Consider the following 26578-nt stretch of genomic DNA (forward strand, 5'->3'; position numbering starts at 1 on the left):
TTTCATTAGTGGGCTTTTAATCAATGAGATAAAAAGCATTTCTTTTGTTTGAAATGAAAAATTGCTTTCTCCTACCATTCTGATTAAGCTATTTCATTGCAGTGGCTGCATTTTTGCATAATATCTGGTTATCTTTAAAATACCCTATTTGTTAGTGTACTGCAGAATTTAACGTTACTTTAGAAACATTGCCTCTCTCAAAGAACTATTAAATTGTTCATCCAGGCAATGAAGTATAGTAAATAGCGTTAAATTTATTTTAAATTTATTTTATTAGTAATGTCATCCATATTCAGCTCCCTACCTCAAGTTGGTGACTTTCTACAGGTGAAATCAAACTTCAAAGTGTGACTGAGGTGGTTTTGATTTGGAAAAGTTTAGGCTCCATCTGTATTGTTAAATTAATGCACCATTTCTATTGTGTCATCAGAATCAGAATTAGTATCACTGACTTACGTCATGAAATTTGTTGTTTAGTGGCAGCAGTGCAGTGCAAAGGCTAAAAATTCACTATAAGTTACAAAATAAACAAATAGCGTGGAAAAAAAGGAACAACAAAGTAGTGTTCATGGACCATTCAGAAATCTGATGGCGGAGGGGAAGAAGCTGTTCCTAAATTGTTGAGTGTGGGTCTTCAGGCTCGTGTACCTCCTCCTCGATGGTAGTAATGAGAAGAGGGCATGTCCTGGAATGGCAAGGGTCCTCCCATGTTTGCCAGATCTGGACAGCCCCCAATCAGCATGGAACACTGGTGTCATCAGCACCAAGCACGGCTTAAGCATACACATCTGCACTGTACCAATGGCATGTTTAGCACCTGACTGCCTGTCAGAGGTCACGTCAGCTACTGCTGATGTTCCCTTTGCCACCTTTCCCAAAATGAGTCCTGGGGCATTCTGTAATGATTATAACTGAGGGGTTGGATACATTTTGCATCCAATCCTACGGCTTTATGTTTGCCGCAGTGGTGCATCATCCACAACCCTATTTGTTTGAATGGAGCCATCGACATTTGTCAACACGCAAGTGATGTTAAGTAGATTGTTTTCTTATCAACTTAATTATGTTTTAGTTAATTTACATATGATTTAATTGAATTTACTAATATTAATAATTAGTTGTTTTAATTAAATTTTATTCAACTATTTTGAAATGTCTCTGATCAAAGATATTTGGAAACAATGGAGAGAGTTTGTACTGCCTGAGGCTGAGTTGATGCTCAAGCTGATTTGTGGAACAGCTGCAAGGCCTCCAGGTCACTGGGACTGAGCAGCTGTAAAGATTTAATGCAGTTGTGGGTCTCGTGCAGGGTTGGAAGTTGGTGGGGTGGGAGGTGTAGGCCAGATATGGCCTAATATCTATTTCTTCAGAGGTCTGATGGATGTACTCCCACAGCAGCTGCTGTCTGTTCAGGCCACCCAGCTAGAAAATGACACTCCTGGAGTATTTGATTATGCTTCCAATTAACATCATATATTTCTATTTGTTAGATGCAAAACAGCAGCTTCTGCAGGAGCAATGTCAAATTAAGAAACGCAGCTGTTTTTAAAGGACCTAACCTTGTTTGTATCAAATTATTAAAATAAAGTTACATGATCCACACATTAGGAATGATTAAAATTTGCAATTTTAGGCAATGCATCACATTCCAACAAGGTTAATTAAAAACATGGGAATAAAGTTTCAAATCAGATTTAAATCTCAGATACAAGAATGCTCTAATTCTTTTTGCTTACTGTTCTCCAAACTGCTGGATGACAGTCTGGTACAGACATTAAACTCAGTTAGCTACTTTTTGAACACCAGCTGCTTCTTTTCTACATGACTGAAATGGTTTTGAATGCTGAGCATTGAGAAGGCAGACCTGAGGCTTGAGCTTGTGAATTTAAAGTGCCCTGACTATGGCTGTGCTTCAAAGCCCAGTTTGTTGCCATTGCCAACCAATAGCCAGGTGTCTCCACCAGGGGTCACTTGATAATCATCAGTCGTTGGAACGCTGAACCAAATTTCTGTTTGACATGGAAAAAGGTGACCAAATGTAACATCGCGATTAAGTAATGAGATCTACAACAAGCTCGGCACAGCCTAAGAAACAGACCTGGAGCTCTCCAGTGCAGTATATCAGAAATTAGAATTTATTTAATTAAAGAAAGCAGCTTTTGTCAGGTTGAATTACAGAAGGGTACATAACCTGCTGAGCGTTTCCAACATTTACTGTTTTTATTAGAGGGGGCATAGAACATGACTACAGTTTCTGGAGCCATGAATCAATACCAGATCACATGAACAAAGATAATCTATAGATCAGACCAGGAATTATTTTTTAAAAATCCCTATTCACTTAGATCTCTCATTCCCCATTACCTATGGTTGCACTGGGTTTACCCATGAAGTACAAGATTGCCTGGGGCGTGGGGATATAAAAAGAAAGACTATTTGACTCTTCAAACTGCTTTTCTCTTCTCCCATGGATCATTAACTTAACCATGAGTTCCCCAGCCATCCAAAACCTCCCCATTATCTTGGTTATTCTATGGTGAATCATAAAAGTCAAATAGACTGAGAATTATAAAGGCCTTAAGATCCCTCTCAACAGATACAATTCCAGTTCATTTTTTTTTTTAAAGATATCATCTAATTAAGAACCAAGAACTCTAAGGGTTCAAAACATCACAACTAACATTGAATTATGGAAATGAAAACTTGAGCACAAGTATAACAAACAAAAATAACAAAATTGATCCATCTTCTCAGGAATTGTGGTGGGCAATAAAACAGCTCATGGGAGGAGCAGACTCCAAGAACATCCCTGTCCTCAAAATGGTTGGTCCCAGCATGTGCTAAAGACAGGTATGAAGCATTTGCAGTTGTGTTCAGCCAGAAGTGCTGAGTAAGTGGTTCACCTCAGTTTCCTCCAGAGATCTCCTCCCCATCATCACAGAACTCAGTCTCAGGCCAATTTAACTCACTAGATGTGATATCAAGAAATGGTTAAGTGGACAGGATACAGCAAAAACTATGGGACCAGATAGCATCCTGATGGTAGTACTAAAGCCCTGCACCCTGAACTAGCTGCATGTCTAGTCAACTGTTTTGATGCAGGCATCCACCTTACAGTGTAGAACACTGCTCAGGTGGGTCCTGTTTATAAAAAAAGTCAGCCAAATCCAATCTGACCATTATTGCCCAAGCAGTTGACTCTCAATCATCAGCAAAAGGATGGAAACTGTCATCGACAGTGCAGTCATGCAGGGCTTCCTCACAAATAATTAGCTGACATTCCAATTTGTGTTTTTCCAGGATTACCCGACTCCAGACCTCATCAGTGCCTCAGTCCAAACATGGACCAAAGAGCTCAACTCCCGAGGTGAAGCAAAAGTGATTGCCCTTGACATCAGAACAGCACTCGACTGAGCCTGGCATCGAGAAGGTCTGGTAAACTTAATGACCATCAAGAGGAAAATACTCCAGTGGTTGGAATCACACCCACACAAAGGAAGATAATTGTACCTGTTGGAAGCCAATCATTCCAGCCCCAGCCTATCACTGCAAGAGTTCCTCAGGGCAGCATACTAGCCCTGATCATCTTCAGTTGCTTCATTAATGTACTTCCTTTCATTATAAGGTTAGAAATGGTTCTACATGCTGTTGATTGCACAATAATCAATTTGATTCACAGATCTTCAGCAAAAGAAACAGCCTGAACCTATACACTGCAAGTCCCAGACAGTGTCCACTTATGGGCTTGTAAGTGGCAGGTAACTCTTGTGCCACACAAATGCCAGGCAATGACCATCTCCAACATGTGAGAGTCCAGACATACACCCATGACATCCAATAGTATTCCATCGTTCAGCTCACTGTCAATATCCTGGGGGTCAGCATTAACCTGGAGCGCAACTGAACTAGCCACATTGATATTGTTCCCACAAGAGCAAATCAGAGGCTGGATATCCTACTGCGAGCAACTCACCACCTGACACCCCAAGGCCTTTCCATCATCTTTAAAGCACATTGTTGATGATGGAAAGTTTTTGAGATATCAGGAGTGGGCTGGAGTACTTTCCACTTGCCTGGAAGAGCACATCTCCAGTGAAACTCAAGAAGCCCAACACCATTCAAAGGCAAAGCTCTCCCTTGACTGGTACCCCTTTGAGCACCCTGAGCATTCACTTTTCTCCACCACCAGTGTACAGTGGCTTCAGTGTGTATTAGTTACAAAGTCCATTGCAGTTAGATGCTTAGGCTACTCCATCCATCCTTCCAAACCATCGTGACCTCTGTCAAGGGCTTCACGTGCATGAGTGTACCACCATATGGAAGCTTCCCTGTGAGTTGCACACCACCCTAAGAAATATATCATTGTTGATTAGTCTAAATTCTGGAAATCCCTACCCAACAGCACCGTGGAAGTACATTCACTAGAAGGACTGCAACAGTTCAAGAAGGTGTCTCACCACCATCTTCTCAAGGACAACTAGGGATGGACAAGAAAATGCTGGCCTTGACATTGATGTCCAGATTCTACAAAATTAAGAAAAGAAATGCACCTTCCAATTAAATAACTGAACATCTGAGGAAAAAGAAACTAAAGTCTTGTGCTTCAGTTATAGTTTGAACACTGATTTAAGAGTGTGGTATTCAATTGGCGACCTTTTATGCTGTCAGATGCATCTTGCACTAAATTCAGTTAACAAATGAGTTTTGCAGCTTCCTGTTTTGACATGTGATGCTTTTTTCTCTCCAAGGTGACAAGAGATTGGATGGAACGTCACTGAAGAATATTTAAAAAGTTATCAAGACTCTGCAATTCTGGCTTAACAGCGATCCACTCTACCTCACTTCCAGCATGAACTAATGTGAGAAATTCTGGTTGGAAAGGTTTCTCATTCCTCACTTTTGGAGCTCGATTACTAACTGTATTCTATAACATTGCCTGTCACAACAAAAATGATTTGCATTAAAATGGTGGTATAACTGCATTCTCAGACCCAGTCAAAAAGAACCATGAAGAAACTTAAACCCAATATGTAGGTCTCTTCTAACAGGCAGAAATTAGCAACCACTTCTCTAAGCTCCTGCCCTCGGGACAAACACACCCACCTAACCAAGTTTCTGATGGTAATCATGTTTCCTCTTTGTCTCCCAGCTAATAACTGTTCAGTCCCAGAGAGTGGATGACCCTGAATTTCTTAGTTTCAGAACTATGTTATGTGTCTACTGTAGTGGCTCATGCCTATTACACACCTTTCATACTTTACATCCGAGCTACTTAAAAGATTTGTTCTTGAGGAATAACTAAACACTAACCATAAGAAACTTCCTAGCTCAAATCACTTCATAGTGGAGGCTGTCTGAGCTTTGAAAATGACACACCTACTTCATATCTTTTTGCAGTGTTTGAAACGTGCAGGGTAACCAGTTTTCTCTAAGTTTTATATTGTTCCGTCATCTCTGTACGGTAAGCTATAACAAAAATTAATCATTCCAGGAAAATATTTTCCTTATTTTTCTACCTATTGCAGCAACGAAATGGGCTCTTGCTGATCTAGGATTGCATTGAGACTGCCGGTTTCTTCCACAAAGTCATGGAATCCTTGCATCACAGGAGGAGGCCATGCTAGTTCACAATAAACAATCTCATCACTCCCATTTCCCCACTCTATTTCTATTGTCCTGCAGGTTACTCTCTCTGATGTTGATCCAATTTGATTCTGAAGGTGCTGATTGATTCTGTTTCTACCATCCGAGTGAATTCCAGACTACTCTCCTCAATTTTGAAAAAAAAAACGATTTCTTCATATCCATGTCATTTGGCCAAAATTTTAAATCTAAGTCCTTTGTTGTTTGAGCCACCTGAAAATGTAATAGCTTCCTTTATTTTTATATCCTGTTCAAACTAGTTGTGATCTTGTACACATCAACCAAATCTCTGCTCATCCTCCTTTGCTCCCAGGAGCAGAACTCTAGCTTTTTCATCCGTGTGACTGAAATCAAATCATCCCTGGAACCATTCTAATAAATTGCATCTGCATCCTCTCTAGGACCTTCATATTCTTCCTAAAGTTAGGTGTCGAGTTGTGGTCTAACCACTTTTCAGTACTAGCTCTACGTAACTTCCTGGTTTTCTACTCTGCTCTGAATTATGAATCCCAAATGGTTCACTAACTGCTCTCAGAGTATGTACCCAGGTCCTTCTGTATTCTGTACACCCTTTAGAATCATGCTGTCAAGTTTTTACTGTCTCTACTTATTTTTATTTCCAAAATGCATCACTTCACATGTCTGTGTTAAATTTCATCTGTCACTTGTCTGCCCATTCATTCAGCCTATATACGTCTCCCTGTGGTTTATTTTCATTCTACTCACCGTTCATCAAACTACCAAGCTTTATGCCATCTACAAATTGGTAAATTTTACAGTGCATCACCATAGTGACAGCATTGGCAACATTCTGACCAGAGGGTATCACAACCAAGCATTATGAAACATTTGATATTTACACAAATTTAATTTCCATCAGGAAATTGATGGAAACATAAATCAGGCTGATAGGGCTTGGGTGAGCTCTTCTTTCCAACTCAGAGATACTCACTCTAACTCCAGACCTACCCTAGCTGGTGATTAACACAAATTACAAACTGACTTTGTCCTGAAGAATTTCATGCTATAATAAACAATGTCTTCAGTGAGAAACTGAACTTGGTGAAGATGCAAAGAGTCTGTAAAAGGTCATAGACAGATTAAATGAGTGGTTGAGGAAAATGATGAGAAACCAGCAAATGTTAGTGTATGGAGTGATCATGATAAGGAAGTTCATTAAATGCAGAAAATTAACAGGTAGGTAGAATAATCAGTTAGGAAAGCAAATGTCATTTACTGCAAGGGTGCTGGAGTATAGGAGGGAGGAAGGCTTCCTGTAACTGTATGGAACCTTTACAGACAATACACCTGGAGTACCGTTTGCAATGTTGGTCTTGGCCCTGAAGGGTATACTTGCCTTGGTGGTAATTCGTTGCATTTTGGCTATTTTAGACTGAGATAAGGAGACGTTTCTCTACTCATGGTTGTAAATGTTTTGAATTTGCTGTGGATGCTCTGTCACAGAGAATCTGCAAGGAGAAGATTTATACACTCTTGCTCTCCATAGGACTCAAGAGAAATAGGGATTGGATGGGAAAGTGGATGAAGTGCAGGATTAACCATGCTTATAATGGATGAAAAAGCAGGCTAAAGGGGTTTTACAGCTAATTCCTGTTTCTGTTGTGTTCAGATGTTCTTATCCATGGGCCCTCAAGAGAGTGATGAGGAAGGTACATTAATGGTTATCTTTAATATCAGCATTCATTAATATCAGGAAACTATTGAGTTGTCTAAAGCACTTATTCCCAAAATAGAACTGATTGAGAAAAGACACGACATGGATTTTTAATAATAAGACAGGGTTTGGAAGGTAAAATACAATCAGCAATTCATAAGAATAAGGAAGGATGTGCAGGTAGGGGAAAATAAAGTAGGATAAATTCCTAATGTTGAGGATTGGCCTGATGGGCCAAATGGCCATTTCTACATGGAAAATCCTGTGCAACTCTATGCAAGCTTAGGATTATTATCTTCAAAGACAAACAAAAAAAAATCAGCCACAGGATGGAAAAAGATGTGCACATTTTAGTTCCTCAATGAGACAGCTGTCATTAGTAATCTTCTATCAACAAAAATGTTAATATATCAAAATTATTCAATGTCTTCCAACACAGTTTGAAAAGTAAAAGGGTACAACAGCATTCACCCAATGAATCTGATTCATTAATATTAACAACTTCAGTTGCAATCAAGTGTAGGAATACAACCAATCTTAATGAGTACAGCTTTAGATTAGCCATCATGGCACGTCAAGACTAACATAACAGTCCACTAGTGTAGTTTATAGACGTAAAAATGTGTCTATAAGAACTGGATGCACAGGACAGTATGACCTTAATATGTTGTACCACACATGCTGTTCAACTTGAGAATGGCTCCCCTCAATAAAGAATGTTCTTTTCATAGTCCTCTGGTTGCAGCAACAATCCGTTCTCCAAAATGGGCTTTGGGGAGGGAATCAGGAATTGGATCCAACTGCTCTACACAGACATCCGTAGTGCAGTCCAAATCAATGGGTGGGAAACAGACAGCTTTCCCATCAAGTCTGGAGTCAGGCAGGGCTGCCCTCTCTCCCCTGTCTTGTTTGTGTGCTGTATAGAACCCTTTGCCGAATCCATCAGGAAGGACGAGAGCATCAGAGGGGTGACGTTGCCAGGCAGCGGGGGCACCCAGGTGAAAACCTCCCTGTACATGGACAACGTCACCGTCTTCTGCTCGGACCCGAGGTCAGTCGGCAGATTGATCAGCATCTGCGACCAGTTTGAGTTGGCATCAGGGGCCAGAGTCAACCGTGTGAAGAGCGAGGCCATGCTCTTCGGCAACTGGCCCGACCGATCCAACGTCCCCTTCACCGTCAGGCCTGACTATCTGAAGGTGCTGGGGATCTGGTTCGGAGGGGCCGGGGCGTGCAACAAAAATTGGTGGGAGCACATTGGGAAGGTGAAGCAGAAACTGGGACTGTGGGAACGGCGCTCCCTATCGATAACTGGGAAGAACCTGGTCATCAGGTGTGAGGTGCTCTCAGGGCTGCTGTACTTGGCGCAGGTGTGGCCTGTTCCCCGCTCCTCCAGCTTGGAAATCACCCGTGCCATTTTCCGGTTCGTCTGGGGATCCAAGATGGAGCGGGTCCGACGGGTCACCATGCACAAGTCCCTGGACAACGGGGGTAAAGGAGTCCCCAGTGTCGCCCTCATCCTGATGACCACCTTCGTCTGTGGCTGCATAGGGCTCCGCGTGGAACCCAAGTACGTGGGCACCAAGTGTCACTATGTACCGAGGTTCTACCTATCTCGGCTGTTGCGAAGGATGGGCCTGGCCCCGTGGCCACACGGCGTCCCAGTCAGCTGGACGTTGCCGCACTACCTGTCCTTCCTGGAAAAGTTCTTCCGGACCAATCCCTTGGACCATAAGTCCATCAGGAAGTGGTCAGCACGGAACATCCTGCAGGCACTGCAGGAGGAGGACTCGATGGACACCATGGGGTGGTTCCCTGAGCAGACTGTCCAGACCATCTGGCAGAATGTCTCATCGCCAGAACTCACCAACAAGCACCAAGACCTCGCTTGGCTGGCGGTGAGAGGAGCCCTCCCAGTAAGATCCGTCCTGCACGGTTGGGGCATCACCCCCAGCGCGCGCTGCCCCCGGGAGGACTGCGCCGGGGACGAGACGGTCGCCCACCTCTTTGCGGGCTGTGGGTTTGCGAGGAGGGTGTGGTGAAAGATGCAGGGGTCCTTGTCACGTTTCATCCCCAGCAGCAGCGTAACAGAGGATTCTCTGATCTACGGGCTGTTCCCGGGGACACACACAGAGACGGACATCGACTGCTGCTGGAAGGTCATCAACTCGGTGAAAGACGCCCTTTGGTCTGCCTGAAAATTGTTGGTCTCCCAGCACTGCGAGATGTCCGTAGGGGAATGCTGCCGACTGGCACATTCCAGGCTGCAGGAGTACGTGCTGAGGGACACACTGAAGCTGGGTGCAGCCAACGCGAGGGCTCGGTGGGGAAGGACGACTGTTTAGGGTTCTTCTGCCACAGGAGGAGGAGGGGTGGGGTCAGGCGAGGAAGCCCCTCAAATGATGTAAATATGGGATTGGGGTATCACCCCAGGGAGCCACACGTGTGGCATCGATGCTGTGTTTTTTATATAAAAAAAGGTAACACTAAGAATTGAACTGTACACAAATGTAAAGGTTTGAACAGGTTTGTTAATCTATATAGTTTCTTTTATTATGAATAAAGTTTATTTTGTATATAAAAAAAAACAATAAAGTAACCCACACCTCCAACTAAGCCACTTAAATTAATTGCTGTTAGTTAGCCTCTTTCACGAAGAAAATAATTGCTCAGGCCAAGAAATAATGCCCAGAAACAACTCAGCTGCAATGGTCTTAACACTAAGAAGTGCAGTTAAACATTGGTCCAATAACAAATTGACGTGCCAATGCCTTCTGCTGCAGCCTGTAAAATGTTGATCTCGTATTGAGTGCATTTCACCTCTGACCTGTACCAAAACTTTTTGGGTAGCTGCAAAGATTTAGATGTCAAGCAGAAGTTACGCATTTCCTTTCAGCAAAGGAGAAAGCACATCAGAGAGCAAATTAACACAGCCCATTTTAGTAGCTGGTTGTAGGGTGAAACGTGACATTAGCCAATTAGCTTATTTGCTGATGAAAGAGCATCAATGGCAACAATAAAATTACATTGGAGCTTTCCAAATTAGTAAAATACCTTACCTAAATCTTTTACTGCTATCAGCAAGTAGTAAGTTTAGGGTCATAGCACTGACATGGTACTCCAATCTTGTAAATTGCCCTGATCTAATGGTTCTGCATTTATTTCAATTAAACCACTTACCTGAGCTGATTTATAATCATATGATACATCTGGCTTTGGTTTTGCATTATTCCTTCAAACAAAATCAAAAGCAAGGACATGTAAGCTTTTATTCTTATTTTAAGTCATTTAGTTACACAGAAGTTCAATACTATTATTAAAATCAAAAGATGAACTATAACTTTACAAAATAATGGAAAATCAAGTGCTTCTGTTAATACATTGAACTTTTTTCCTGTTTTATCCTTCTTCTAAAAACTTTTTTCTGCCCTTTACTGAACATATTGAGTGATGTTATGGCTTAGACTCCAATCATTGCTGACCCTGTGGAAGCTCATCCAATTACCCTTCTCTCATGAGCAAGCCTGGACATTGCAAGTCAGCCAGTATGTCCGCCTCCAGCTCATGAGTAAAATTTTTCCAGCTTCCTCAAACCATTGAGCTTCACATTTCATACTCACTATAACATTTATGAAGAATACATTTAGCAGCACAAGAATGTTCAAACTTCATGCCTGCACATAAGCACAGAGCGAGGGATGACCATCTAGATGTGGCTTTGGACTGATTATGCTCTGTCCTCGCTCACCAACTAATGGAGTACATCCAAACACAACTTCATTGCAGAATCAAAATATTAAAAACAGATCAAAACCATTGTTTGATTCCCATCACAAACATTATTCCTCAGCCACGCTCCAACCCCTTTCTAGTATTGGTCTGAAATTGAAATAGAGAATTTGCAATCTTGATGGCAGTTTTGACCCAGAGTTTAGATATGAACCCCATTATTACTGAGACCATCTAATTTCACCTGCACAACATCAACTAGGTCCTGCTTAAGCTTTTGGTTATCAGTTCCATTTTATCCTTATGTAGCCCACAGTCTGTTTGATTATGCTTCTCTGAAGTGGCCCAGGGTATTTTCTTCCTAAGCCAGAAGTGGTTTAGAAATCTAATTGCCGATGTTGACCGTAAGGCAGTTTCTTACCGTCCTTCCTGCGGTGGCTGCTGAGGGGTGTGAGTGGTTGTAATTGTTGCAATCTTTTCTGCATTTGTTAGCAAAGATGGATTGGAGGATTCTAGTAGAAAAGAAAATGAAACTTAAACATCCTCAGGTGTAGGATATTATTTCAACAGATCCACACATATTGTAAGTTTAAAATTATTTTATGGAAAAGATCATTAAAAATTTCAAGGAGAAATATTTCTCGAGTGCTACCATACCCTTCTCTTACACTGGATTTTTTAAAAATCTGCAGTGCTTAAATTTTACTTTTTATATAAATGCTTTATAATTTCTTAAGTAGACATGTGATTGTAAGTTCAGAGCAATTCACTTTAACTACATGAATTTTGATTTAACCAAGAACGAAATACATTTTGTGTGATTATGTGCCACTGATGTTCTTGCACATATTCCTTTGTTTATCCTACACTAATGTAGAGATGGTAATTGATTTTGCAGTTTTTACTAAAAAGGAATGTAGGTTACAAACAGTGAAAGCTCAATGTCACACAGTAGTGCCATCATTTGACTTGTTCAGTCACCATAAGCTATTGGTCTGAACTATAAATGCACTGAATCAGAAAATGCAACCCTCACCCCTTGAAAACATCCGTAAAAATGCTGGATTACCTGTGGTAATAAAAATTAAATTGACTGAAAAGCAGTAGCCTTGGGCATCCTATAAATTTTACAAGGTGTGACAACAGAAGGTCATGTAGAAAAATGTGGACTGAAAATTGCAAGAGTTGTAAATCAGGTGCATGGATCCCCAGGTCCAAAGCCCCAGTCACACAAAACTCCGTGCTGATGCTAAGAAAACCAAATTATAAAGAGTGATTATTTGCATTAACTCACCAACCTCAAGTACTAAATTGATGTGGCCAGAAACCTAAGGAATTTCTCACTTCCATTTACAAAAACCAACAACTTGAACACAAAAAGTAAAAATAATTACAAATTAAAACACAAGAAATATTTATGTAAAAATAGCATAACTTGTTAGGAGGCTTTTGGCTCAGGGGTTGGGATTGGCCAATTATGACTGAGAAAGCAGAAATGTTTTAACTTGGGGATTGCAACTGTTTGGAATTCTCCTCAGATACCTGCGGACTTTTAGCTGTTAAGTATATTTAAGGCGACATCAATAGATTTTTGGACGTTTAAAGAATCAAGAAATGCGGAGGTGTGGATGGGAAAATGGATTCGATACAAAGGATCAGCATGCATATTTTTGAATGGAGCATGCTCGAGGGGCTGTACATATTACTCCTTTAACTTAAGTTCTTAATCAATGTGCATATTTACTTGCCTCAAGAACGTAAAAATACAAATACTTTCAACTCACCATCACCAGGAATGATGCGCAAGGTAACAGTGTTTCCAGCCTCCTTGATCAAATTGACAATATCCGAATGGGACTTGTTGGTAATCGAACATCCGTTAACAGCTAAGATACGGTCTCCAACTTTAAGTTGGCCACAGCGGTCTGCGGGGCTTCCTTCGATTATCCGACCTATTTTGTGAGGCATGGCTACACATGCATTGCCTGGTTTTGTACAAGTTTTAATTGGGAAGATGGTAAAGGTGAACCATTTGGAGGAGGAGGACAGGGAGACAGAAGGTCAGGGGTTAATTCACTGTGCCACAAAGCAAAATTAATGATGGAATGCATTACATCCCATGGTTGATGATCAAAACATTGGCAATCAGTTCTACAAAACGTAGCTGTAATTAGGTAATGTGCAACATAGCTGTGAATAGGTAATGTGCAGCTCCCTCTAAAATTTGAAAAAAAATTAGTTTCTGCCAATAGTCAAAAATGTTTTAGCAAGTATTAAAGTGTTTGCAGAGGGAATTTGCAAGTCCTATTGATTAAGTACATAATCTGTTACCTTTATTAATAATACAACTTAATTGAATCATATCAATGGACACATGGGAAAGGAGTCTATCAAGCAAATTCCAACAGTAAGTGGCAGCACTGACTGCAAGAGGCAGGCACTCTATGAACATTTACAACCCAGAAAAGTTATCATTCCAGATTTCAAAATCAAGGAGGTGTAAAATTTTTTCAAGTCAACATGGAATGTTTTAAACTTTTGAGTAGCGTGGGTAGTAAAAATGGAATAACATGTTATACGTCCCAGGATCATTAATTATCATAAACTAACTTGCTTGTATAATAAAGCACAATGGCTTTGAATCCTTTAAAGTCTTTGGCTTCATTTGAAGGCCCCATGAATGATGCAATGTGAATGTAACATTGTATACTTAGATATCAGTGCATTTATTCAAATTAATTAACACAAGGGAAAACTATGCACCAGCTTGCACTACACATTAAAACACAGACAACTTGGGGATAAGATTATATGAAATCTCACAGAAGGTGAAAGATTAAAATCCTTGGTATGAATTTATCCTCTTTGGATATTAACACTAACACATGAACGTGAATCAACACTTAGATCATGGTCAGCTATCACAGCTTCAGGTGTTTACCTCCTGTACCAATCATGCCAACATTAGACTTTTGGAGTTGTATTGTGTGCCGCTGTGCTTAAATTTAGTACTTTGCCAATGTTCTGTTCTTTCTCATTCTAGAAAGGCAAGCAAACCTCAAACCCAGCAAAACCCATTGTGAACCAAGGAGTTAGTTTCTACACTACAGCTTTGATTTTCAGGAAAAACTGTGGCTGATTAAAAACCGTGAGCTGCAGAGTGTGACAGCAAGTAAACTGTGTGATTGGAGACGTAACCTCAAACGTAAAAAAAATAAAAGCCAGGTTTGAATCAGCTCCATTTAACAATTAGCAAAGAAAGCACACTCATTGTAACCCAAAGAATTGCCCAGTTCAGATGAACCACACAAGTAGCAAGGCAAAGCAGAAAGCAGACGTTTCATGCAGGGATTTAGGAACATTCAATGATAATAATAAATCCACATAGAATTAAGTTATCCTGACTTACTCTTGAGATACAATTAAGCTGTTATTTCTCAGAAAAGTTAAAATAACATTTAATACTTTGATAATTATAATACAAAATTTTAACTATTAAAAATATTAAATAACCTCTGCTGGGCAATACATTAATAACTCCTTTGAACAAATACATTACTGATCACATAGGATAGGACTCAGCAGGTGAATATTGCTTCAGAGAAATACATCTCTGATCATTCTGCTTTTTGGAGAATCTAATTATTGTATCAATGTTTAGATCTTTTAAAAGTTATCATTTTGGTGTAGTACTTTATGTGAGAGTGCAGTTAAAAATGAGCTTACCAAAAGTAGTGCCGGCCTCTGGTCGACTGACAGAGGAGACAATCACAAAGCCAAACCCTTCACTTTCTCCACGGCGTATCTCCACATCATACGGCTGTACACCTGGTCCACCGCCAATGCCACCAGTCCCTCCGCCACTGGCACTGCCACTCCCCGAGCTCACTGTGTTCAACGAGTTCTGACTGCCTTGTGGCGTGCGCTTCTCTTCAGTCAAGGACACTGCCTGGTTGCTGCTGTGATGTGATGAGACCGGCGAGGCAGACACTTCTGTCTCAGGCTTTGGAACAGCTGCTGCGTTAAGAGTGAAACGACTGCATTCTTAAAAGCCGAAATCTCACCTTGGATGCAGTTTTAGATCAGCAAAGCAGAAAGACTTAAATATATTAAAACATAGTTGACTCTTCCATTTTTAGTTAACAACAGCTGAGGGAGTTGTGAGGATTGGCACAGGAACCTGTGCCAGGGAAGTGAGGTGAAGAACAACCTGTATTGCCATATGGAAAAGCCTATCTGTAAAAGTTTGGTGAGAACTTAAATTATTTATGGGTGTGATGCTTTAAACAGTCAATCAATTTGCTGGCATTCATGATCTAGTGAACTAAGGCAACTTGGGAGGTTTGTGCTGCCTACGGAACCAGAATTTGTTCTAAAATTGAAGTTTCCAAGTTTGTAGTAGAATAGCATCATTTCATTAGGAGAGCAACTTGGGAGTGGGGCTTCGTGCGTGTGGCAGGAGGTAGAACACAAAGGTTCATTTAACTCCTATGCTGCCAACAATCAGAGATGTTTAACTTGCATGTTTCCCCAAAAGCTTATTGAGTTCATACATCAAGTTGCTGAGCCACAGAGGCAAGGATTGTGCACATCAAGCCTGCCTTAGCCATGGATCAAAGAGGCTCATCACAATTAGCTCCAATGCTTTGAAATAGGAAGATCTAATTCCCACTCCTCAATACAATCAAGAACAAATTCTATTTGTACAGCATCTTTAATATAGTGAAACAACCAAACAGTTCCCAAAAGGGTGCTGAGGAATTGACATCAATTCACAAAAGGTGATAAGGGGCCAGAATCTGTCCCGAGTGGAGGGCCATTTCTTCTGACCTTTATGCAAGGTCATACTTACCCTTTAAGGATCTACTGCTATCACCTCACTGCCCATGGAATATCTGAGAAACACTTGGACAGCTAGCTAAGCCATATCCCCAGGCTTAGTCCACTGTCAAACCTATCAAAGACTAGGAGTATCTCTGACAGAAATACCCAAAAACTATTAAAATAATTAAATAGCTGAAAATTAAATACAGTAAAATTGAAAAGTTAAATCAAAATTACTCACACAGATTTAAAAGCATTTAAATAAAATCATCATGAACCATGGAAATTACCTACTAGTTGGTCTTGTCCCTCTTCACTGAAGTGAATGGAATTGCTGTTCCTGCACCAGTCTAAAACAGCGTAGGGCCCAACTGGCAGATTGCCCCTGTGCAAGTACAGGGAGATTACAACCTCACTGCTGTGCTGCTGCATTCCACGAGCACTCCAACGTCAGAGCAGTCCAAAGAGCAGTCAGCAAGTTCAGGATTTCCATGTTTGTGAAAGAATCCCAAACTCAGAGACACATGGAAAAATATTGGCAGTTCGTCGTGGAACTGTTGGCATTCACCAGCACTTTCTGGTGCAGCAAGGAAGTGAATCCACAACTTAGATACTCAACAGTTGACTGTACAGCTGAAGAAAATGGAGCAGGAACCAGTGACATTGGGATGGGAGAATAAAGGGTTTTGGTATATGAGCTCTACACCTTGGACAAGGTGTTGGCATGAAGAGTGAAAGATAGGACATCAGCATGAGAATAGCCAGGTGTAGAGGTATGAAAATGCACGGAAGGAACTCAGCAGCAGGTGGGCCGAGTCAGGGGTTCAAAGGAAGTAGCAACCTTGATGATGTTGAGGGTAGAAGGGTCAGATTCTCAGCTTAAGGCCATGATTGCAAGCGAAATGAACCTGCAGAAAGTTTGCAGAAGACATCATCAGGTATGGCTGAGGTGCTACACATGGTTTGACATACTGACAACAACTTATAGACTCTTACATGATGTGTAACTAATTATGCAAGATACAAGTACTTGTACCATCTAGTTACGGTGGAAAAGGTTACCCTAGTGTAGAGATTGTGGTAAAACAACAAACAGGGAGAAAGCTTCTCAGCTTTTTAATGAACCAGTAGTTCCAATTAGCAGATTTAAAATTTTACAGAATGTATAAATAATGATATAGAGGCATGAAGGTAGCTAGGATGCTTAGTTAAAATTGGGCATGTGGAATATGTTTGTAGATTTACAGATCTAATTCAATGCCTCAATGCAAAATAATGTTCTGGCAATTGGTCCCATCAATGCCTTTATATTCCGGAAGCAATGACTTTCTTGCAAGGATGCAGCAATATATTTTGTTTCCAATCAGATGCTGATAGCTACTAACCTGCGTAAACCACTTTACGCCTCACAGTAAGATTGACATGGCCCTGTTTAGCAGCTTGTTGCATTAACTGAACCACGAGCTGGTGGGACTTTCCAACCACTGCTGTGCCATCCACACAAATCAGCTCATCACCTGTTCGCAGCCGTCCATCCGCATCGGCGGCACCCAGTGGCACAATGTGACCAATGTAGATCTGTATCAAAATAAAGCAAAGAGATTGAAGGTATGATATCAGTGACTGTAATAGTAACTAATAGTTCAAGGTCTGTCGTAATGTTTTGCACCCATAATTTTCAATGGCTAAAATGCATCACAATACTTTCCATTTGACACTCTTAAATGGGCTAGGAGAAGTAAAGCAAAGTCCAGTGCACTTCTGGTAACAGCCCATTTCCTGTAGTAGGAAATTTAAAATGAGGATATTATTTGATGCACAAAATGGTACCCTACTGAGAAGCAATATTGGGGTACTCGGGTATGTCAATCCAAACCAGGTGCAAATCCTGCCTTTGTTTTTATCGCAAATCAAGATAGAACAATGCCATTGGCTTAGTGCTTTTAGAGGATGAGAAAAAAAACAAAAAAAAGGTGCAGCCCCCAGGAAAACTAGATTATCTGGAATAATTCTACCATTTTTTTCTAAATTCAAAGGCACACCGAGCAAATAGGAAATTATGTAGATGTTCAGAAGTTCTCAGAAATCCAACTGCATTGTTTGCAAACCATAATTCATCAAAATGATCATGCATAACACTGGCCATTTTTGCAGTTAGCTACAGTGAGGAGACACCACATAATCATAATCTGCATGTTTACAACACTGAAACGTGCAAATGAGTCCCTCAAAGCTCACATTGGGATTTTAGTGAAATAACAGATGCATGATTGAGAATTTGATAGTAAGAAGCTGACAACAACAGGAATCTTCATTCAGCTGCTGAAAGACTGCTGATCTGTAAACTGGATTTTAGGATAGTGTAAAACATAAGAAAAAAATTGGAATTTAGAATTCAAAAATCTTGATTTGACTGATACCAAAAATATTTTGCTCACCTAGTTTCAACTTCTCAGAAGTATTTTTAAAGCAATTAAACATAATCCTTGTAAAAATATCAATTTTCAATTTAAATTTATGTATACAGTGAAATATTCATTATTTTAATACAGGAAAGTTAAGCATAAAGTTTTTAAATTCTGACTGAAGTCTTACAGAGTCATAGAAATGTATGGTATAGAATGAGGTCATTCAGTCATTGTGTCCAAGCCAGCTAAAAGTGGACCTCAATCTAATCACACTTCCCAATTCCTGATCCATACGTGCACGTAATGGGTTTGCAAGTGGTTACTCGGGAACTTTTTCCAAGTGTTTAGGGTTTTTCAGTACATTTTAGATTCAACTCCACTGCTATCATTTGTTAATTGAAATTTTTTTTCCTCAATTCTCCATTAATCCTTTTACCAATTAATTTAACTTCACGCCTCCCTAGTTACTAACCAACTTGAGAAGGCCCTATTGCCTGTCCACGGCTCCCACAATGTTAAACACCTCAGTTAAATCTCCCTTCATTCTACTTTGTCCCAATGAGAACAAGACCCATTGAACCAATCTCTCCTCAGAACCATAAATCACCAGCAACATCTAATAAATCTCTTCTGCACCTTCTGTGTAGTGTAGTGGGCCAGAACTGCTTACAGTGCTGTAGCTGTGGTCTAACAAAGGTTTGATACAGTCTCTGGAAGAAACTTTACCCATGGTTTGGTTTCAGTCCATTTTGATTTTCAATTTCTGTCAGACTTTATAACAAAAGTAATCTGGATGTTATTTAATTAGACCTACTACAATTAAAGGAGTAAATGATGCTATTTGAATCTGTTGTAGTTTAAAGGAAGTTGAACCATTCAAGATTTTCTATGAAATTCGGATCACATATGTATTTCTAAACAAGGAAGGGTATGATTTCAATGCAAAGCACAACTTTGGCCAAGGCAGGGGTAAAACTCCTGATGCCTCTGGAGCAGTGTCTTTAAAACATTAGAGTTGGCACAGTGCTTAATTTAGCATTCAGAGCAGTGTTGATCCACAGTAAGAAATGTGAAAAATTGTTTTATTATTACGATTGGCTAACATGGAGGAAAGAATGTGTTATGTTTGTGACAATCACTTCTTCTATAAAGTGAGGTGGCCATAATAAATTAATACCAATTACTTTCAGGAGTCCTGCCCACATAATGTAAAATACTGGACTGCCAAACATGTCTGAAGCCCGAGTGTGCAGTTATTAAGTGCATTAAGCTACTAGCTGTGCCACTTTAGAATGGTAAAGTATTACACAATGAGCTTGATGCAGAAAAGGTTTTGCTCTTTTCCACTGAACACAAACATAATATTGGGCAATATCAAACCATTTTCAATTACTCACTGGCTCTCCTGGTTCATTTCCACCAAGTATCCTAAATCCAAATCCAGTTTCTTTTCTCCAGAGGAAAATATCTTGCTCCTGGTAATCGGGAACTGTGGGAAAAAAAACATCCAGATTTCACATCATAAATGTGTGAAAGCATAATGGAGGTCAACTGGTTTCCATTAACAACCGGACACAGACAGCATCTTGTTTGCTGCCTGACAGTTTAGGAGCTTTAAAATTGCTCAGCAAATGACAATATTAAATTAAAGGCTTCCATTGTTTGAATTGGTGTCACCATCCCCAATTGATTTTAGGATTGAATCACAGACTGCTGGTCGGGTGTCACAATTTATTACAAAAGCGAAATTGTAAATCATGGCAATGTCTCCAAGATGGCTGGAAGGCAGAAACTCAATAAAGATATTGCTGGCAATAAATCCACACACTTTGGCTACACTTCACCTTCATTCCTAATGATGGGCAGGTGCCATTGACCATTATAATGACACCAACAGCAGAGGCCAAGATTAAAAATTTCTTCAATAGAAGCTTGTTAAGCACTAGCCAAACATACCTGGTGGTTCATTTTATATGAGTAAAGTGATGAAAGCACACCCATTGCATATTTCCACTGTGCAAACAGCGACATTTATAGATGTTGACCTAGTTGGTTAAAAATCTGAAGTATTAAGTTCAACCATACACTGTTAATATTAACGGTAGCTCTACAGCTACACAGCCATACTATAAAACCTTTACTTCAGTAAATAACAATAATTAACATTAAATAGCACTTTATATGCAAGAAATTTAATTTTATCTTACATTACTCATCAGAATTAACCTATCAACGACTGTGAAAGTTAAAAAAGACACAAGTTATTAAATTATAAGAAAACTGATATGTGAGGATATATGAATTTATGAAAAATTTCCTGTCAGGGGTTCCTTTGCTTGCATGAGCTGATTATCACATTGTGCGACTTGTGTTGTTGCTATGTTACTGTTAAGTTATGGGTTTCATTTTAGGAATACCATGTACGTCTTCCCTTTAAGAACCATGTGCACAGCTGTGAACACGTGTCTAGCTTGCAGGACAATAATGAAACAGCATGTTGGACTCCACGTTAAGAAGCTTCAGTTACAAACATAAGGGCCAAACCAGTGGAGTTTATACAGCCGAGTCTCACAGATCCAACTGTCCCAGGTTTGATCTCCAACTTGTGAGGTGAGCTGAGATCAAGGTGAGAGTGCTCCACTCATCCTCTGTCTTAAAGACAAAAGGCGGCAAAATAAACATTCAACCCAGTGTCCTGAACCAATTATCCAATGGTTTCTGTTGGAAGCTTTGCCAACCTGGATGTTAGAGAGGATCTTGCTTGACTGTGATTCCAACTCCAGTTAAAAAGCCAAATAATCCTCACATTGACAAGTGTTGGAAATTTTCCAGTAACTGCAGAACCAAACACCAGCCATGGTTACCCTGATATGCATTCTTTTCTTCTCAGTATTCCCCCCACATTGAGTTCCTTTTCTCCCATAACCTCATCCCTTCTTGAGAGATGAAGTGAAGAGAGACAACATGAAAGTATGAAAGGTGCAGAAATTACAACATCGGTCTACAGTTATGTGTCTTCCTACAAGTTACAAGGCAAATGCTGGGATGAAGCAGATAAAACAAAAACATAAGAATTACACATAAGAATGAAAGACAATGAAAATAAAAATCTACAAGATACTCAATGTAACAGGAGAATATTAACAAAAAATGGGATCTAAAATAAAAAATGGCCTAGAAATTGGGTTTCACTCTATTTGGTGTGCTGAACTGTCACTACATTTAGTGGTAAAGGCTATAAATGGGAGATCTATTGCAAAAAGCCTGGAATGATCCTGAGAATATATTGTTCATCAGAAAAGTCCAGGTAGGATCTGGTGCCTTTGAACAATTTCTGGAAGTAGGCTCTTTACTGATGGATGTGTGTCTACTTCCTGACCAAAGGTGCCCAATCAACAGTGAGTGGCCAGACATCACCAGAACGATACTTCCAGCAATGCCAGTGGTGCCACCTAGCACCAATTTCAAGAGCATCTCAGCAATTAAATACCGCAGACAACAAACTTCCTGTTAGTTTACTCACACTCTGTGGACTTTTAGAGGTGAATGAGCATCCAAAGTGCCAAAGCTGCATGGTCACATTTCCTGAAATCAGTCACTTTAAATAATGAGTAAAGCAACAAGTACAACAGGCTCCTACTTGTACTGAGACTGTTCCAATCTGGCTGTAGACTGCAGCTGAGAGTCCAATTTATCTCAGGAAGGCCAGAAATGGGCACAGCACAAATGGTGACATCATCATGCATGTGCCTGACACAGGAGAAATATTCGATGGGCTAGAGTGGATTGTGCACAGAAGTGGCTAGTTCAATTTCACAATGAGTGTGATTTCACACAGTAGTCATTGCTACTGTGATCTACTCCAGATAAAATTGACTTTTGCAGGAACAGCATCAAAAATACTTTCAAATGCAAAGGACAGGAGTACTCTCCTGCTTGAAATTCCAAGTACAACTGATGTATTTCCACAGTTTGGTCAATCATGAAACATAATCCCTGGATATCTGACTTTTGCAATTCCTTGTGAGCTTTTGGTTTATTTATCTGTCTACATCTCCCCACTGATTTGCTTTGGCAGCACCTGATTATTTCCGTGTAAAATCATTGCCTATTAAACAGTTTATTCACATCTGTGATTGACTTGCACCTTTCTTGCAGGAATTAGTTGATCGATGTTGTAAAGTTGCAAATCATGTCTGCCGAAAGAAACCCTCTGAATTGTTTTTGAGCATTATTATGATAACTGGAACTGGTAATACAACAATTTAATGCATTCACTATCACACTACCTCAATGATCAATTTGATAATAGCTATATGTCATTGATTTATTGTTCCTGATTCCCAATTAACAGTTTGAAGATGATTAAAATTCAGTTAATTTAAAAGGTAGAACCACTGACAAATCATTTTCTTGGACACAAGTGTAGAGCCACCGTGTAGGATGCTGCTACCATTTATGCACTGCCAGCACACCACAGGCTTCACCATGTCTGCAGCAAATGGCTCTGCTGGGAACTCAAACATATGTCTGTTCGCTTAGCAGCTTTCAACAGATTCTTATTTGCTCCACCTGTACCTCAAACAACTGCAACCAGGTACACAAAGGTCGTCCTATGCACCAGCAGATAAAAATCAAGTTAACAACCAAATTACTGTTATTGTAAATACTGATTGGACATCCATTTCCAGTATACATGTCCTCCCTGAGTAACAGACAGGTTCTGTTTTTACAAATGTCTGTAAATCAATTTTGTCCATAAGTCAGAAAATACACAAAAAAAAATCCCTCTACATGGTAACTACACCTCCACATTATTGTAATTAATGATATCATAAGGACATGAGACTGATAAGACAGAACAATTTATTGGGGGAGAGAGTGGGTGGGGGGGGAGAGAGAGGGGGGGGGAGAGAGAGGGGGGGGAGAGAGAGGGGGGGGAGAGAGAGGGGGGGGAGAGAGAGGGGGGGGAGAGAGAGGGGGGGGAGAGAGAGGGGGGGGAGAGAGAGGGGGGGAGAGAGAGGGGGGGAGAGAGAGGGGGGGAGAGAGAGGGGGGGGAGAGAGAGGGGGGGGAGAGAGAGGGGGGGGAGAGAGAGGGGGGGGAGAGAGAGGGGGGGGAGAGAGAGGGGGGGGAGAGAGGGGGGGGGAGAGAGAGGGGGGGAGAGAGGGGGGGGAGAGAGTGGGGGGAGAGAGAGGGGGGGAGAGAGAGGGGGGGAGAGAGGGGGGGGAGAGAGGGGGGGGGAGAGAGGGGGGGGAGAGAGGGGGGGGAGAGAGGGGGGGAGAGAGGGGGGGGAGAGAGGGGGGGGAGAGAGGGGGGGGAGAGAGGGGGGGGAGAGAGGGGGGGGAGAGAGGGGGGGGAGAGAGGGGGGGGAGAGAGGGGGGGGAGAGAGGGGGGGGGAGAGAGGGGGGGGAGAGAGGGGGGGAGAGAGGGGGGGGAGAGAGGGGGGGGAGAGAGGGGGGAGAGAGAGGGGGGGAGAGAGAGGGGGGGAGAGAGAGGGGGGAGAGAGGGGGGGAGGGGGGAGTGGGGGGAGAGAGTGGGGGGAGAGAGTGGGGGGAGAGAGTGGGGGGAGAGAGTGGGGGGAGAGAGTGGGGGGAGAGAGTGGGGGGAGAGAGTGGGGGGAGAGAGTGGGGGGAGAGAGTGGGGGGAGAGAGTGGGGGGAGAGAGTGGGGGGAGAGGGAGAGAACTATTTCTACCATTCGTAGGAACGGATGTATATGTGTATGTATGTTGGACTTTTTAATTTAGTAATATTATGGGAACTTGTTCATATGCAGGTGGTGTCCATAAATCAGGTATTCTTAACCCAAGGGCAGCCTGTATTTCTATTTCCATTAAAGTTTACTTCAGGATTTTCCTGTTAGTTTTGCAGAAAAATCTAACACCTCAGCATGCTAAACCTTTTTTCCCAATTCAACATTTGTCCAATATAGCAGTTTATGCATTTTGTGACCTAGGCAGAAGGCTGCTTGTAAAATAAACATGCCAACAACACTGTAATTTCAATAAATGCCTATGGATAACATGGGTCTATCAGAAGACTAGTACACTGCATGGCAGAATATCACATCAAAGGAAAAATTGTCCTGAAGCTGCTGCAGCTTCGGGGACATTGATGGAAGGCTGACAACATCCCACTGGTGGTTTGGCTGCATCTAACACAAACTGAGCAAGATCAGTATAAAACCACTGCAAATGAAGGCTGCCCACGGAGAGGTCAGAAAATTAACCATTCGTGCAATAATGGAGACTCAACTGAAAAATATGATACTGGACCAAAATTGAATAAATATTGTATTTCATAAAGAATGCTGTGTTTTCTTTAAAAGGATTAGATGAGATGGTGTTAAAAGGGGTTCGAGTGGGGCAGCAGCAGGAAACCACTGGCATGGACCAACTGTGTTGGATACTCTGCTTCCACACAGTAATTCTCTGTTGTGTGATTTAACTTTTTTAAAATGTTGTGCAGTGTTACGGACTCAGTGAAAGTCCCTTTAAGATAGAGAGTGTGTGTGTATGTGTGTGTGGGGCGTGCTTACGTCAATAGAAGATAAAGGACGTAATGACGTTGTTGAAGAAGTAAGAAGAAGAAGGAGAGAGAGAGAGAAGGGAGAGAGACACCAGCCTGCTTGTTTTCTCTATCGATGGATGAGAAACAATAACTGTGTTTGCCACTGAAATCCATGTATGGAAGTTGGACCATTTACAAGTTTCACAAATACCTGTTTCCTTCTACAGGTCAGCAACAAAGTGAACTCCACCGGATTACTTCCAACTTCCATACATGGATTTCAGTGGCAAACACAGTTATTGTTTCTCATCCATCGATAGAGAAAACAAGCAGGCTGGTGTCTCTCTCCCTTCTCTCTCTCCTTCTTCTTCTTACTTCTTCAACAACGTCATTACGTCCTTTATCTTCTATTGACGTAAGCACGCCCCACACACACATACACACACACTCTCTATCTTAAAGGGACTTTCACTGAGTCCGTAACAGGAGATTTAAAAAAAATTACAGTGACAGGAGAGCGACAGCCATGGGGGAACACCAAGGTGAAATGAGGTCAGCACGTGTAGGTTGGAAGGAGACAGAAGTAGCCACTGGTCGAATTGGCCTCATGAGAGCCTCTCAGCTTAAGGGACCTGGGTTTGATGCTGATCCCAGGTAAGGTAAGATTTCTTTATTAGTCACATGTACATGGAAACACAGTGAAATGCATCTTTTGTGTAGAGTGTTCTGGGGGCAGCCCGCAAGTGTCACCACGTTTCTGGTGCCAACATAGCATGCCCACAACTTCCTAACCCATACGTCTTTGGAATGTGGGAGGAAACCGGAGCACCCGGCAGAAACCCATGCAGACACAGGGAGAACATACAAACTCCTTACAGACAGCAGCGGGAATTGAACCTGGGTCGCTGGCATTGTAATAGCATTACGCTAACCGCTACACTACCGTGTTGTCCATGTGGAGTTTACACATTCTCTCCATGACTGCATGGATCTCTGGTGGGTGCTCCAGTTTCTTCCCCCATCCCAAAGATTTGCTGGTATGTTAAACAGCTTCTGTAAATACACCATATTGTACATTAAATGGCAAAAGAACCAAAGGGGAATTGACGTGCATGTGTGAGAGAGAACAAGTTGCAGGGAGGCAGGTAAACATGGATAGAATGAATTGGACTGATGGGATTGCTTCCCATGGAGCCATCATGAAACCCAGTGGACTGTATGTCCTCCTTCTGTGCCATTATAAATACATCAGAAGCCACAAGGAGAGTACAACAAGCACCAGAAACGCCAAGGTCAGATTCCAGTGTTTACATTTTATGACTGAGGCAAGATATGGATTATTGTTAATTCGCTAGTACATTTTGTGAAGTGTGAAGTGATACACTTTGGAAGATCGAATCTGCAGGCAGAATACAAGGTTAATGGCAGGACTCTTAGCAGTGTGGAGGAACAGAGAGATCTTGGGGTTCACGTCCATAGATCCCTCAAGGTTGCCGCGCAGGTTGATAGGGTTGTTAAGAAGGTGTAGGGTGTGTTGGCCTTCATTAGTCGGAGTATTGAGTTCAAGAACTGCGAGGTAATTTTGCACCTCTACAAAACTCTGGTTAGACCACACTTGGGAGTATTGAGTTCAGTTCTGGTCGCCTCATTATAGGAAGGATGTAGAAAATTTAGAGCGCATGCAGAGGAGATTTACCAGGATGTTGCCTGGATTGGAGAGCATGTCTTATGAGGATAGGTTGAGTGAGCTAGGGCTTTTCTCTTTGGAGCGAAGGAGGATGAGAGATGAC

At 41.4% G+C, this 26578-nt stretch overlaps 1 protein-coding gene across 1 annotated transcript in view; it reads right to left on the reverse strand.

Annotated features, from left to right (window-relative positions):
- The window catches only part of magi1b (membrane associated guanylate kinase, WW and PDZ domain containing 1b), a 344503-nt gene that overhangs the window by 31259 nt on the left and 286666 nt on the right, over positions 1-26578 (reverse strand). Inside the window, exons 16-21 of the mRNA XM_052017630.1 lie at positions 19677-19768; positions 17257-17449; positions 14774-15064; positions 12832-13032; positions 11469-11559; positions 10499-10550 (exon numbers count right to left, since the gene is read on the reverse strand). Of these exons, the coding sequence (XP_051873590.1) occupies positions 10499-10550; positions 11469-11559; positions 12832-13032; positions 14774-15064; positions 17257-17449; positions 19677-19768 (920 nt within the window). The remainder of the gene's footprint in view (positions 1-10498; positions 10551-11468; positions 11560-12831; positions 13033-14773; positions 15065-17256; positions 17450-19676; positions 19769-26578) is intronic.

Source organism: Pristis pectinata, chromosome 6, assembly GCF_009764475.1.
Source record: "Pristis pectinata isolate sPriPec2 chromosome 6, sPriPec2.1.pri, whole genome shotgun sequence".
Taxonomy (NCBI): domain Eukaryota; kingdom Metazoa; phylum Chordata; class Chondrichthyes; order Rhinopristiformes; family Pristidae; genus Pristis; species Pristis pectinata.